Here is a 16,586-nt window from a genome sequence, read left to right as displayed (position 1 = left end):
TTTGTAAAAGTACATGAAGGCCTATTTGGAACACGTACCGGTACATACATACTATTTTTTGTGCCAACCATATAAGGATAATACGGTGTTTGAGCTTGAGCTTGAGCTTGAGCTTCTGGTTAAAATCGGAGCAACTTAGCAGCCTGTATGTTTTGAAGAATAATTACAGATTGAAATTTATGAATTGCTTTTACATACTTTAATAGACTTTGTCAAAAAAAAACATTTGAATACACAATTTACCTTTGCTTTTGTTTGTTTTTTGCCGTTGCCTTGAACTGATTAACAATTTGATCTACTTTGGCAACCTTCCGTTTCATAACTGGACGACCTCTTCGCCGAGCAACCAGAGGACTAATCACCTTCTTACTAGTACCTCCTTGTGTAGAACCAGTGTGAATTGGACTTCTTATTGAACATGGTAAATTACTCCCATCACCGGATTCTTCTTTCATGACTCTCTCCTTGATTTCATCCAACCCAAGGTCTACAATTGTAGTTTTGCCTTCAAAGTTACCAGCAAGTTGTACAATGGCAATCAATTTTTTGTTCATCCTTTCATAGGTACTTGCATTGAAATCATTCCCAAAGCCGGTGCATGTGGTTTTGATGCATACGTATTCTCTATCCACATCTTTTCTCCACCGGGGCAAAATGTATTTACTTGGCACCTCATTTATGCATCTTCTAACAAGCACAGCGAGGAGCACACATAATGCCTCTAAACTCAAACAACCGACATATGCATTGAACTTCACATTCAGTTGAATTAAAATAGACAACAAAGTCCACATGCTTCATCTTCTCATAAACTACCATCGCTTCTTGGACATTATATGTAGAAATTGATCCCTCATCTTTCACAATCACCGCCTGACAGTAAACTAATCTCTTCAACTCTCCTTGAACTTCTTTGAATTTCGCATTGGTGTAGGTTTGCTGAAATTACTTCTCAAACCCGTATATAGGTAGGCAATCAAACAATTTGTGTCGAGACTTGAAGTCTGCTTTCTTCTCTTTCTCTACCTTATTTCTCAAGGCATTGTCATATTGTTCAACGAATAGCTTCAATGTAGTTTTTGGATTTACATATCCATCAAAAAAACGCATTCATACTTTCACTACGTTGTGTAGTTGACATGCCAGCCCAAAAAATGTCTTTAACATAGATAGGTACCCATCGATTCCGCTCATCATATAGTACCTCCAACCACTCATTATCATAAAGATTGAATGTTGCAAGCATCTCTTTCCATTTACTCTCAAATTCAGCTCTTGTCAAACAGTCATATACTGCATTTTGCATAGCCAACTTTATGGTTTCATATTGAGCATATCCTTTCAACTTCTCCAAAATTTTCTTCATGATATGCCACAAGCACCACCGATGTCAAGCTTGTGGAAACACAATTTGTATAGCATTTTGCATAGCTCTACACTGATCAGTTATGATAGCTTTTGGCGGATGATTTGACATGCAACTTAACCATGACTTGAATAGCCAAACAAATGTGTTAGTGTCTTCACTAGACAACAATCCACAACCAAGCAAAATAGACTGTCTATGGTGATTAACTCCAACAAATGGAGCAAATGGCATGTCATATTTGTTCGTCAAATAAGTTGTGTCAAATGAAACGACATCTCCAAATGCTTCATAAGTCGCCCGACTCCTTGCATCAGCCCAAAACAAGTTTCTAATGCGAAACTCCTCATCAACATCAATCACATAAAAGAATCTTTCACTATGTGCTTGCATCCTCATAAAATAACTTTGAAGTGATTCGGCATCACCTTCCCCAAGCCTCAACCTTCTAGCTCTCTCAATGTAATTTCTTGCATCTCGCTCGTCAAATGTCAATGACTCGTATCCCCCCGCCTCAACAACCATTGAATGAAAGTTCCTAGGCACCCCAATCCCTGCTTGATCATTAATTTCTAATCTTCTTTTCACAGGAGTAAGAATTTTCTTATTCATTGCAAAATGACGTGAGTCGGTGGGAATCAAATTATGATTATGCTCAAGGTTAACTGTGGTTAGTTTATATCTCCCATCCTTTTGTACACTACCTCGTACCCTTGCTGTGCAACCAATTTTTGTGGACAAACATGGCTTCAGAGGGTTGACTTTAGATGTCTTTTTTCTCTGCCTCGCTCGAGAACATTCAATTGCAAAGTTTAGCAATTGCCCATCATCTCTAAAATATTGTGCTCCATGAGCTATAGAAAATCCAACACGCTTAGCATATTTGCCATAAAATGTGTACACCTCTTCCCTTAAGCTAAAACACATACCCTTTTTAGGTTCTTCAACGTGTTCGCCTTCATTTATTAAAGGATTCTCACCAACATTTGAATCAACCTCCACTTCTCCACTTTGCGTACTGAAATAACAATTAAACAAATATCATTTCCGTAACAATGCCCAAACAAAAATACTGTTTAGAGATTATGGAACTAAACTTCATATTTCAGATTTTATATAAACTGTTTACAGATTATGGAACTACACAGTTTACAGATTATGGAACTATTCATAATTGTGAACCAAATTTCATATCTCACATTACTTATCTCACAAAATTACTTATCTCACATTACTTTTCAAAATTGGAACTACACTGTTTACAGATTATGGAACTACACTGTTTACTTATCTCACAAAAATGTCTACAAATTACTCATATTCAGATTACAGATTATCTAACACTGCCCAAATTTCATATTTCATATTATATAACAATTACTCATAAAATAACCACAGTTAATCATAGGTACAAAATGACAGATTATATGTCACGACCCCAAACTGCCTCTAGTAGTTTGGTGCCGTGACGGCCAGTAATCCGAGATTACCGAAGGCCAACTTTCAAAATTCACACACAATCAGAGTATAAATATATGGGCCTAACATGTGCAGAAGCAATAATTTAAAATACAAGTGGTCCATAAGAGCAGTGCATAAGTCAAATGGAATGGCATACAACCTTATACAGCTTTACAACTTGAATACAATTAAAGTAAGGCCCAAAATACATATTATATTTTAACAAAGGGCTTCAGAAGCCGACATAAACAAAATGCACGAACTACAGGTCAAGGAACATAGTCTGCCAGATTGCCGACATCCTCGTTGCCGACATAACATACATACAAAACACACATCTTGATCAAAAGGCTTCTCAAGCCGACGTGTACGAAATACAAATATTACAAGTCGAGAAACATGATTTTCAAGACTGCCGACATAATTACAAGTCAAGCCGGCATGACAAAAATCCAAAACAAGCTCGCGAATCACATCTAGGCGTCACCGCCTTCTTGCTCATCACCTACATATATATTAAGAGGGTGAGCTTGGATACTCAGTGAATGGTATAAATAATAAAGGGTTTGCATGAATAATAGCCGAAGTCCTTTCAAAACAATACATGTCAAAACTTTATATGACAAGGGATGGACCTCGTCCATCTAACAAATCTTCAAAGCTCCAAGGGATGCTTACTAGCATCAACATATTACAAATGATAACATTCCGACAAACAAATCCACGCCGTAAACCGTCAGTGGCAAAACAAGACAAAGCAAGGGAGATATCTCAAATAAGGGTGCTACAAAAGTTTAGAGTCCTCTAGCACAAAGGACCTATGTTACAAAGGCCCGTAGCCCTTTAACACGAGAGTACTGCAAAAGTTTAGAGTCCTCTAGCACAAGGGACTTTCAAAACAAGATGTGCTGCGAAAGTTTAGAATCCTCCAGCACAAAAGACTTTCAAAACAAGATGTGCTGCGAAAGTTTAGGATCCTCCAGCACAAGGGACTTTCAAAACAAGATGTGCTGCGAAAGTTTAAAGTCCTCCAGCACAAGGGACTTTCAAAACAAGATGTGCTGCGAAAGTTTAGGGTCCTCCAGCACAAGGGACTTTCAAAACAAGATGTGCAGTTGCATTATCTTCCCCTGGCACTAAGGACTTTCCGAGGAGGTCATCAAAGCAAGTATAATACAAGATACAAAACTAAGGACAATCATTCATGCTTAACAAATACTTTTCAAAACAAAGCAAAGCAAAGCTCATCAAAACATTGATAACATAGCTTTATTAAAAATACCACTCACATAGTTCTTCAAACGTCGGGGTCAAGGCAAGTCCAAGTCCTACAAACACATGGCAAAGTCTATTGAATGCACTTCTCAAAACAAGTCTTGCATGCATGCAAATGACCTTGGCATTCTTCAAAACTAAGTCAAATCAAATCAAAACACAGTTTCTTATCTCTGGAAAACATGCTGGGTAACTACCAGGTCTTGGCCGAGGTCTCACACCTCCTTGCCGAGGTGTGGCCTCGATGGCCACATTCAAAAGCGAAGTCGGAAAAATCTGGGTTTCCCTCTTGATAAACATGAAGAACATGAGCATGAAGAACATGAAGAACATAAAGAACAAGAATGCTAAAATCATAACTTGTTTATTACAAAAAGAACTGGGATTTCATGCTATGAGTTCGAAAACATGGACCTGGGTACCCATACTCAAAGATCTTATGAGAACAAATACAAAAACATGAGCCTTAATGCAAACTTTCGGATCAAACGAGGCTTTTCTTCAAGAACACATGAAAACCATTTTCTCTTCCTAAAACCAACTTTAAATCAATGTATGACGTGCAGAACAGGTTTGATCGCGCAATGCAGTTAGATGATCAATAAGAACAACAAGAGTAGGTTAAGATTCTAACCTCAAAACTCGAATCTAACGGTTCAAGCTCCTACGATCAAGCTTGAAAGTTCTCTCTTTCTTACTCAAAACTTCTCCTCCTTCTTCCTAGAGTTTCTTTCTCTAAAAACATGATTTGATACAAAATGATATGTTCTCTCGACAGTCACTGACTTAATCCCTCTGCTAGGACACGTGGCATCGACTGATAGGCTCTACCCAAAAAGGTGACTGACTGATTAGACAAGACCATGACAAAGTGTGTTCAACAAGCTAGACAGCAAGAGCACTCCGACAAGTAACGACATCGGCTAACAACAAGACTCTGGCAAGCAAGTGGCAAGGACATCGGCTTGGAAGGACAACACTTGACTAAGCCGTGCCACACCTTGGCCTAGATGTGCCACACCTCGGTCTAGGTCATACCATTCCAGGAACAAAATCACTAGTGCAAGGATCAAGGAACTAGGACGCCTAGATAATAACATCTCGGCCTAGGCGACGCGCACCTCGGCCTAGATGGTGACATCTCGGCCAATATGCCAGGGTGAAGATGGATGTCAACCGAAGGGATTCCAAGATAGTTCTAAGTATAGAAAGGTTCTAAGGTGTCTAGGCTCAAGATAACCTCGGCAACACACCGGGCAAGAACAAAAGCATGCAAGCAACATTCGAGCAAAACAAGGCAAGATTTGCAAATGCACATAACAAAGCAAGATCATACATAAATGTATGCAAGTATGACTATGTTGAAGTGAGGGTTGTTAGATCTTACCCCCCTTAAAGAAGTTTGGTCCCCAAACTTGAGTTACCTTGTTCCAAAAACAATTATGGATGTCAGACTTTCATTTCCTCTTCCATTTCTCATGTAGCATCCTCACTGTAATGCTCCTTCCATTCAACTTTCACCATTGGTATCGATTTACTTCTCAACTGTTTCACCTGCCTATCGACAATCCGTATCGGCTTCTCTTCGTAGCCCAAGTCTACGTTAATTACAATTCCGATATAGTCGATCACATGTAGTGGATCTCGAATATACTTCCTCAGCATCGAAACATGGAACACATTATGGATTTGGCTCAATCCTGGCGGCAAGTCAAGTCTGTAGGCAGCGAGGTTAACCTTCTCAAGAATTTCAAAAGGTCCGATGTAATGGGGTGCTAACTTACCCTTCTTCCCAAATCTTGTAACTCCTTTCATCAGCGAAATCTTTAGGAACACATGGTCCCCGACTTCAAATTCCATCTCTCTTCTTCTCTGGTCGGCATAACTCTTCTGTCAACTCTGTGCGGTTTTGATTCTTTGCTGGACGAGCTTAATTTTCTCGGTTGTTACTTGAATTAACTCGGGACCAAGCAGAGCTTTGTCTCCTACCTCGGTCCAACATATCGGCGACCTGCACTTCCTTCCATATAGTGCTTCATACGGCGCCATGCCAATGCTAGCTTGATAACTGTTGTTGTAGGTAAACTCCACCAGTGGCAAATGCACTCCCCAACTTCCTTGGAGGTCCAATACATATAGTCTAAGCATATCTTCAAGTGTCTGAATCGTCCTCTCTATTTGCCCATCAGTCTGGGGATGAAAAACTGTGCTAAACCTCAACTCGGCTCCGAAAGCTCTTTGTAGGCTCTGCCAAAATCTGGAAACCAACTTCGGATCTCGGTCTGACACAATTGACATCGGCACTCCATGAAGTCTGACAATCTCATTCACTTACAACAAAACAAGTTTATCGGCGTTGAAGGTGGTCTTAACAGGCAAGAAGTGTGCTTACTTAGTCTATCCACGATAACCCAAATCGAATCCATACCCTTTTGTGTCTTCGGCAAACCAACCACAAAGTCCATGGAGATGTACTCCCATTTCCACTCAGGAATCGGTAAAGGTTGAAGAAGTCCTGCTGGCCTTTGATATTCTGCTTTCACTTGTTGACAATACAGACACTGGGACACGAACTCGGCTATCTCTCCCTTCATATTCGGCCACAAAAACATCTGCTTCACATCCTGATACATCTTGGTGTTCCCAGGGTGAACAGCAAACTTGGAATCATGAGCTTCCTGCAAAATTTTTCTTTTCAACTCTGGGATGTCGGCCACACACAATCTTCCTTCAAACTTGAGCACTTGATTTTCTATGGTGTATCCTGATCTCGGCTTTGTGATAATCTCATCGGCTACCTTCTTGAAGAATTCATCCTCCATTTGTCTTGTCTTTGCTTCCTCAACAATAGTCGGCTCCACTGAGATTGTGGTTAGACATGCCAAATTTCCAACCATCTTTCTGCTCAAAGCGTCGGCCACGGTGTTAGCTTTACTTGGGTGATATTGAATTTGCATGTCGTAATCGTTCAACAACTCAAGCCATCTTCTCTGCCTCATATTCAATTCCTTCTGAGTGAACAAGTACTTTAAACTTTTGTGATCTGTAAAAACCTGACAAGAAGTTCCATACAAGTAGTGGCGCCAAATCTTCAAAGCAAATACCACGGCTGCTAATTCTAAATCATGGGTGGGATAATTCTTTTCATGTGGCTTCAATTGACGAGAGGCATATGCTATGACCTTGCCCCCTTGCATTAATACACAACCCAGACCCTTATGCGAAGCGTCACTATAAACATGAAACTCTTCATTACCTGATGGTAGTACAAGAACTGGTGCTGCGACTAACCTCGTCTTCAACTCCTAGAAGGCTGCTTTCCTATCCTTAGTCCATTCGTAAGCCGCTCCCTTCTTTGTCAGTTGTGTCAACGGAATTGCAATTCTTGAGAAATCCTTCACGAACTTCCTGTAATAACCTGCCAACCCCAGAAAACTACGAACCTCGGACACATTAGTCGGCCTCGGCCAATTTACAACGGCTTCAATTTTACTAGGATCGACCGAAATACCATCTTCATCAATCACATGACCCAAAAATGAAATAGTGGTAAGCCAAAACTCACACTTGTTAAATTTAGCATACAATTTCCGATCCCTCAAAGTCTGTAAGGTAAGTCTCAAATGATCCTCGTGTTCAGCTTTGCTCTTAGAGTAGATCAATATATCATGGATGAAGACGACCACAAACTCATCTAGATATGATTTAAAGACTCTGTTCATCAAATCCATAAATGTTGCAGGGGCATTGGTCACTCCAAAAGGCATTACTAAAAACTCGTAGTGGCCATACCTCGTCCGAAAAGCGGTCTTCTCAACATCCTCGGCTTTGACTTTAAGCTGATGGTAGCCCGACCTAAAGTCAATTTTGGAAAAAACTCGTGCCCCTTGTAACTGATCAAACAAATCATCTATCCTCGGCAACGGGTACTTATTAAGGTTACCTTATTCAGTTCCCGATAATCAATACAAAGACGAAGTGTTCCATCCTTTTTCTTAACAAACAAGACGGGTGCTCCCCAAGGTGAAGTGCTCGGCCTAATAAAACCCTTATCTAGCAACTCTTGCAGTTGAAGTTTCAATTCCTTAAGCTCGGCGGGAGCCATCCTATAGGGTATTTTAGAGATGGGCTGGGTTCCCGATATGATGTTAACAGTAAACTCTACCTCTCTATCAACTAAGTGACCAGGCAAATCATTTGGAAAGACGTCGGGGAATTCATTAACAACTGGGACGTCGGCTAACTCAATACTTTCATTCAAATTACTTAATATGCTACACAGATAACTTTGACACCCTTTTTGGATCTACCTATAGGCTTTCATAGATGAAATTAAGTAAGGTGGGGATACTACTCCTTTTCCCTGAAACGTGACCTTGGCTAGGTTTGGGGGTTTTAACGTGACACTCTTAGAAACACAATTTATGGATGCGTGATTTGACACTAACCAATCCATCCCCAATATAACATTAAAATGAGTTATGTCCAATGGCATTAAATCAGCTAACAATTCAACATTCCCAATCACAACAACACATGCTCGATAGATGGATGCAACATTCATAGATCTCCCAGATGGAGTAGATACAGATAACACATAATCAAGGGGTTCTAGTTTCCTATTAATCTTCTCTGCAAACTTAGCAGAAATGAATGAATGCGTAGAACCCGAATTAATCAATACATATGCATTTTGAGAGCAAATTGGAAGTATACCTGACACCACTGTCTCAGCATTCTGAGTGTCTCCTGGTAGCAGTGCAAAAACTCTGCCTTGCCTCATCTGTCCTTTCCCAACGTTACCCTTCTGTACGGAACCCGAGGTAATCTCATCTTTCTTACCTTCATCAGCCCTTGTCTTTGGACAGTCCCTCACAAAATGACCTATTTCCCCACATTCGTAACAAGCTCCAGACGCCTGACGACAGACCCCGAAATGTGGCTTCCCACAACTGGAACATGTCGACTTAGTACCACTTTCCTGTCTTGGGTTGCTCGAACTGCCAACATTCGCTTTCTTCTTGGCACCAAACTGTGGTCGGTGATTGTCATAACTCTGCCTCTTCCTCTGGCTCTCTCCCGAACTCTGGTATCTGCTTAAGTTAGCTTCGGCCAGAATGGCTTTGTCCAATACTCCGGCGTAAGTCGGCATGTTGAGCATGTTAACTCGGTCTTGTATCGGTCCACGCAGCCCACTTTCAAACTTTCTAGCCTTCATATATTCATCATTGACCATGTGGGGTGCATACCTCGCCAACTCAGTAAAGGCACAGTCATATTCAGCTACTGTTCTATTGCCTTGCGTCAAAGTCTGAAATTCAGTAGCCTTGCGATTTCAAACACATAAGGGAAAATGCTTAGTGTAAAACAACTCCAAAAATCGGGTTCAGGTCAAGTCTGGATTGCCTTCTCGAACCATCAACCACCATCTGTAGGCGTCGTCATCTAGTGTAAAAGCTGCTAATGTCACCTTCTGGGTGTCGGTGCTGGGAAAGATCTCGAACAGCTTCTCCATTTCTAAAACCCACGCTTCGACTTTCATCGGCTCTATACCCCCTTGGAATCTTGGTGGCTTCATTTTCTTGAACTCCCTAATCAAAGCTATCGTGCCGTCCCCATATAAAGCTGGTTGTGGGGGTACTTGTGGTACTGGAGGAGGTGGAGGTGGAACTGCATTTCGGCCGTTTATCTGCTCGGCCTGAGTCGATGTAGCACTAGCGTACTGCTGTCTTGTCTGCCTTAACTCGCGGGCCAAACCTTCAACTAACCTTTTCAGTCTGTCTAATCTGTCCTCGGACTGATCTCGGCCAACTGCAGGTCTACCTCTCCTCATGATGCTATGAGTATGCAAAATGTGACTTTAAAACAAAATGAACAAATAAACACGTAGGCAAGTAACAATTAAGCATGCTGAGATGATGCACACCTTGTCCACATAGCAAGCAATATGATGCAATCCTAACATCCTTCTAAGGGGAAATCCTATGCTCTTTAGGACTCAAAGTGTGTGAATAACGTATACTAAGGAATTTGTGCTCTGATACCATTCTGTCACGACCCCAAATCGCCCCTAGTAGTTTGGTGCCGTGATGGCCAGTAATCCGAGATTACCGAAGGCCAACTTTCAAAATTCACACATAATCAGAGTATAAATATATGGGGCTAACATGTGCGGAAGCAATAATTTAAAATACAAGTGGTCCACAAGAGCAGTGCATAAGTCAAATGGAATGGCATACAACCTTACACAGCTTTACAACTTGAATACAATTAAAGTAAGGCCCAAAATACATATTACATTTTAACAAAGGGCTTCAGAAGCCGACATAAACAAAATGCACGAACTACAGGTCAAGGAACATAGTCGGCTAGATTGCCGACATCCTCGTTGCCGACATAACATACATACAAAACACACATCTTGATCAAAAGGCTTCTCAAGCCGACGTGTACGAAATACAAATATTACAAGTCGAGAAGCATGATTTTCAAGACTGCCGACATAATTACAAGTCAAGCCGGCATGACAAAAATCCAAAATAAGCTCGCGAATCACATTTAGGCGTCACCGCCTTCTTGCTCATCACCTACATATATATAGAGAAGGTGAGCTTGGATACTCAGTGAATGGTATAAATAATAAAGGGTTTGCATGAATAATAGCCGAAGTCCTTTCAAAACAATACATGTCAAAACTTTATATGACAAGGGATGGACCTCGTCTATCTAACAAATCTTCAAAGCTCCAAGGGATGTTTACTAGCATCAACATATTACAAATGATAACATTCCGGCAAACAAATCCACGCGGTAAACCGTCAGTGGCAAAACAAGACAAAGCAAGGGAGATATCTCAAACAAGGGTGCGACAAAAGTTTAGAGTCCTCTAGCACAAAGGCCTTATGTTACAAAGGCCCGTAGCCCTTTAACACGAGAGTACTGCGAAAGTTTAGAGTACTCCAGCACAAGGGACTTTCAAAACAAGATGTGCTGCGAAAGTTTAGAGTCCTCGAGCACAAGGGACTTTCAAAACAAGATGTGCTGCGAAAGTTTAGGATCCTCCAGCACAAGGGACTTTCAAAACAAGATGTGCTGCGAAAGTTTAGAGTCCTCCAGCACAAGGGACTTTCAAAACAAGATATGCTGTGAAAGTTTAGGTTCCTCCAGCACAAGGGACTTTCAAAACAAGATGTACAGTTGCATTATCGTCCCCTGGCACTAAGGACTTTCCGAGGAGGTCATCAAAGCAAGTATAATACAAGATACAAAACTAAGGACAATCATTCATGCTTAACAAATACTTTTCAAAACAAAGCAAAGCAAAGCTCATCAAAACATTGATAACATAGCTTTATTAAAAATACCACTCACATAGTTCTTCAAACGTCGGGGTCAAGGCAAGTCCAAGTCCTATAAACACATGGCAAAGTCTATTGAATGCACTTCTCAAAACAAGTCTTGCATGCATGCAAATGACCTCGGCATTCTTTAAAACTAAGTCAAATCAAATCAAAACACAGTTTCTTATCTCTGGAAAACATGCTGGGTAACTACCAGGTCTTGGCCGATGTCTCACACCTCCTTGCTGAGGTGTGGCCTCAATGGCCATATTCAAAAGCGAAGTCGGAAAAATCTGGGTTTCCTTCTTGATAAACATGAAGAACATGAGCATGAAGAACATGAAGAACATAAAGAACAAGGATGCTAAAATCATAACTTGTTTATTACAAAAAGAACTGGGATTTCATGCTATGAGTTTGAAAACATGGACCTGGGTACCCATACTCAAAGATCTTGTGAGAGAAAACACAAAAACATGAGCCTTAATGCAAACTTTCGGATCAAACGAGGCTTTTCTTCAAGAACACATGAAAACCATTTTCTCTTCCTAAAACCAACTTTAAATCAATGTATGACGTGCAGAACAAGTTTGATCGCGCAATGCAGTTAGATGATCAATAAGAACAACAAGAGTATGTTAAGATTCTAACCTCAAAACTCGAATCTAACGCTTCAAGCTCCTACGATCAAGCTTGGAAGTTCTCTCTTTCTTACTCAAAACTTCTCCTCCTTCTTCCTAGAGTTTCTCTCTCTAAAAGCAAGATTTGTTACAAAAATGATATGTTCTCTCGACAGTCATTGACTTAATCCCTCTGCTGGGACACGTGGCATCGGCTGATAGGCTCTACCCAAAAAGGTGACTGACTGATTAGAGAAGACAATGACAAAGTGTGTTCAACAAGCTAGACAGCAAGAGCACTCCAGCAAGTAACGACATCGGCTAACAACAAGACTCCGGTAAGCAAGTGGCAAGGACATCGGCTTGGAAGGACAACACTTGACTAAGCCGTGCCACACCTTGGCCTAGATGTGCCACACCTCGGTCTAAGTCATACCATTCCAGGAAAAAAATCACTAGTGCAAGGATCAAGGATCTAGGACGCCTAGATAATAACATCTCGACCTAGATGAAGCACATCTCGGCCTAGACGACGCGCACCTCGGCCTAGATGGTGACATCTCGGCCAATATGCCAGGGTGAAGATGGAGGCCAACCGAAGGGATTCCAAGATAGTTCTAAGTGTGGAAAGGTTCTAAGGTGTCTAGGCTCAAGATAACCTCGGCAACACACCAGGCAAGAACAAAAGCATGCAAGCAATATTCGAGCAAAACAAGGCAAGATTTGCAAATGCACATAACAAAGCAAGATCATACATAAATGTATGCAAGTATGGCTACATTGAAGTGAGGGTTGTTACATTATATTTCATATTATGTTTACAGATTATATTTCAGATTTCATAGGTCCAAAATGACAAATTGATTAGAATTAATTTCAGATTTCCTTCCTTGTACCGAATTTACAATTACCAGTAACTGTGTTTACACACAAGGAATGACAAATTGATAATATGTTTACTTCTACTTATTACCAGTAACTGTGTTTACACACAAGGAATGACAAATGCATAATATGTTTACACATAAGGAATGACAAATTTATTAGAATTAATTTCAGTAATTTACCTAAAAAACACAGAATGACAAATTTATTAGAATTAATTTCAGTAATTTACCTAAAAAACACAACTCTTGTCCAAAATGACAAATTGATTACAGTTTACAGATTATATTTCAGAATTCAGAATTAGCATATAACTGAAAGAGAACTCAAGTTAGATTACCATATGAAATTGATTTTTTACCTCATAAACTAGATTGATGGACAGAGACAGAGCAGAGCAAAACCAGACAGGGCAAAATTACAGGACTTCTGAGGATAGATGAGAGCGAGTAATCTGATATGGTGGAGGAGGAGGAAATTTCACATTCTTCTGAGGAAATGAGTTAACATCTGAGACCCACTTCCACAACCCATACGGAGAATTTCAATCCTTCTGGAGAAAGACTAGCCACTAGTTTTTGCAGAAATTCCCGGCGAGCTATGGTGGAGGAGGAGGAGAATGACGACGAGAGGTGAGGATAGGCGAGGGAAGACAGATGAGGATAGACGACGATGGCGGCGAGAGTTGAGGACAGACGAGGGAAGACAGAAATTCCCACTTTTTCCATTTTTTTTTTCCAGCTATGTTTACACATCAGCTGCCACCTCATCACCATGTCACTGGGGGTCGCCATGTCACTGGGGGTCTGTAGCGGGATTGAAAAAAGTATAAAAAAGGGCAAAAAATCAGCTTTTAACCATCTTCTCAAAACACTCCATACATACTACTGTATAGAGAGAGGAGAGAGAGAGAGAGAGAGAGAGACAAGTAGGTTTGGGGATATTCTAATATACATCCATTTAAAAAGAGTGTATCATATATATCCCTAATTATGTCATTTTCTTCTTTAGTTATGACTAATTTTCTTTTTTAATTATGACTCATGGGTTCTTTAGTTATGCCTCAGGTTATGTTTAGTTATGAATTTTTTTTTTCTTTTTTCAGTTATGATTCAAAAAATTAAAATTATGCCATTCATTTTAATTTTAATGTGCACATGGTGTACAATTCTTGATGTTTGACAACAAATTCCCTTGCCACAATACTCCCCACAACCCTATATATAGGTTTCCAATCATCTTTCAACCCGCTCATCTTGAATTTTTTTTTTTTGTTACACATATGATAATCCGATTGGAAATTTTTTTTTTTAAAAGTAAATAACTCCTATTACACTTGTACTAACATGTTTTTTTTTTGTTTTTTTGTTGTGTGTGTGGGGGGGGGGGGGTGGGGGGACTTGGGATCCTCTCCTTGAATCTTCTCATTGACTCCCTCCTTGCAGGACCTTCGGGCCCACTTTTAGGCCCAATTTTGATAATCCGAACCGTTTATATTTTAAGATTTATTCAGTATATCATACCTGTAAAAAATCAAGTTGATCGGATATCAGAAAGTATGTGCTCGGAAAACTATTTATTAAAAAATAGTTTGTAGTTCGATTTTTCTGAACACATACTTTCTGATATCCGATCAATTTGATTTTTTACAAGTATGGTATACTGAATAAATCTTAAAATATGAACGGTTCGAATTATTAAAATTGGGCCTAAAAGTGAACCCGAAGGTCCTGCAAGGAGGGAGTCAAGGAAATGATTCAAGGAGAGGATCCTTGCTCGGGGGGAAGGATCTTATTCACTCCCATTAAACTTATACCAGACAACTACTATTATTTTATTGATTTTCTCTTTTTTATATATACGTATGCCCCCTTTCTTTTACAAAAAAAACCCCGATAATTTTTCATTTTAGATTTTAAAATTTATTATTATTTTTTTTACTTTGACCTTTCATATTTTAATTTTTTTTTGTTTACTTTACTCTTAAAATTAATTTTTGTTAAAAATTAGACATAAAATGATATATTGACAATCACATAACATAAAAATATTTTATTATATGTAACTTATACCTCTGACATAAATTTAAACTCTAATATGTGACAGTTATTATGATAGTTTTTGTCTAATTTTGAATAGAAATTAGTTTTAGGAGTAGAATGGGAAAATTTTGAAATACGAAAAGCCGAAGTGAAAAAAAATAAATTTTAACGTTTGAGAACATGCTAATTTAGTAATTTTTTAGCTATTTGGCTAAAATATGAGCTAAAAAAAACTAGTATGTTTGAGATGAATTTTTGACTTTTTACGAAAAGATGTGCAAAAAGTAGAGAGAAAAGAGAATCTTTGACTTTTTGGTATAGGTTGTTGGCTTTTTGGCTAATTTAGTAACTTTTTAATTTTTTGACTAAAAAAGAGAGTTCCCAAATGAGGCCTAAATGAGAAAGTGGCTAAATATAAAAAGACAGTGTAATTTACCCTTACCTTTTTTTTTTCAGTCCTATTATTAATTTTTCTTCCGTCCTATTATTATTGTTATTTAAGATCTTTATTTTATTTTTATTACTTCTATCCTATCCTATTTCAAGCGAGATAACTTTTTCCCTTTATACTTGAAATCAATTGCAAAAAATTGTAGAGATAAGCTCCCATCTATATCTTATCTCTTCACATTCTTTTTGTAGACTTCAATTTAAAACTTCATTGATGATCCAAACTGTCTATCTTGTAAGTCCCGTAATAAAGGTTATTCATGCAAAAAATTAACTTCATCGAATAATTATAAACATAAGAATAAATCGCATTTTTTTATTATAAAATAAACGGTAAATATAATTAAATTTAAACCATCCATTTTTATAAAACTAAATGCGATTTATTCCCATGTTTATAGTTGTCCGATGAAACTAATTTTTTGGATTGATGACTTTTATTGCAGAATTTACGAGATAAACGGTTCGGATTATTAGTGCGAGTCCAAATTAAAACCCATTAAAAGGGTATGAAGAGGTATAAGAGAGCTTATCCCTCAAATATTTTCCTCAATCTGTAAATACATAATACACTAATACAGAGGCCTCTTTTGGGAACTGTGTTAAAAGTCACTTCCTAACTTTTAACCTACTTTTGATCACATCATCTCTCACATTTTTTATACATTTTTTCTATAAAAAAAAAAAAAAAAGTTAGCTTTGAACCATCTTTCCAAAATACCCCATACATACTACTGTATAGAGGGGGGAGAGAGAGAGAGAGAAGTACGTTTGGGGATATTCTAATAAATATCCATTTAAAAATAGTGTATCATATATACTCCTAATTATGTCATTTTTTTCTTTAGTTACGACTAATTTTCTTTTTTAATTATGACTCATGGGTTCTTTAGTTATGCCTTATATTATGTTTAGTTATGACTTCTTTTTTTTTTCAGTTACAACTCAGAAAATTGAAATTATGTCCTTCTTTTTAATTCTAATGTGCATATGGTGCACAATTTTTTAAGTATGTGCTCCATAACGTTTCGCTCAATTTTGAGGTAACTTGCACCTACTCTGTTTTGATTATTATGTTGTGTTTGTGATATATATATATATATATATATATATATTTTCGACCTTTTTATTTTTATTTTTTTTAAAT

At 38.6% G+C, this 16,586-nt stretch overlaps 1 protein-coding gene across 1 annotated transcript; it reads right to left on the bottom strand.

Annotated features, from left to right (window-relative positions):
- Positions 1–1,390: 1,390 nt before the first annotated feature.
- Positions 1,391–13,675, bottom strand: LOC145805499 (protein FAR1-RELATED SEQUENCE 5-like). The gene is made up of 3 exons (XM_082900645.1): positions 13,484–13,675; positions 13,370–13,437; positions 1,391–2,384 (listed from the first exon to the last, which is right to left on the bottom strand). Exons 1-3 carry the CDS (start codon positions 13,673–13,675, stop codon positions 1,391–1,393), a joined length of 1,254 nt encoding a protein of 417 aa, XP_082756771.1.
- Between the last annotated feature and the right edge of the window lie 2,911 nt (positions 13,676–16,586).

The sequence above is a fragment of the Camellia sinensis genome, chromosome 13, assembly GCF_055761805.1.
Source record: "Camellia sinensis isolate YWXY chromosome 13, ASM5576180v1, whole genome shotgun sequence".
In the NCBI taxonomy this organism is placed as follows: domain Eukaryota; kingdom Viridiplantae; phylum Streptophyta; class Magnoliopsida; order Ericales; family Theaceae; genus Camellia; species Camellia sinensis.
Note: the sequence above shows the minus strand (reverse complement) of the source record. Positions and strands in the feature narration are given on the sequence as shown.

What these genes read in the sequence shown, in the direction of transcription:
- LOC145805499 (XM_082900645.1), bottom strand. Translation starts at nt 13,675, where the DNA reads ATGGAAAAAGTGGGAATTTCTGTCTTCCCTCGTCTGTCCTCAACTCTC. An exon ending in CAGAAGGATTGAAATTCTCC is followed by an intron (nt 13,438 to 13,483) that starts GTATGGGTTGTG and finishes TCATTTCCTCAG; the next exon opens with AAGAATGTGAAATTTCCTCC. An exon ending in CATCTATCCTCAGAAGTCCT is followed by an intron (nt 2,385 to 13,369) that starts GTAATTTTGCCC and finishes TTGTTATTTCAG; the next exon opens with TACGCAAAGTGGAGAAGTGG.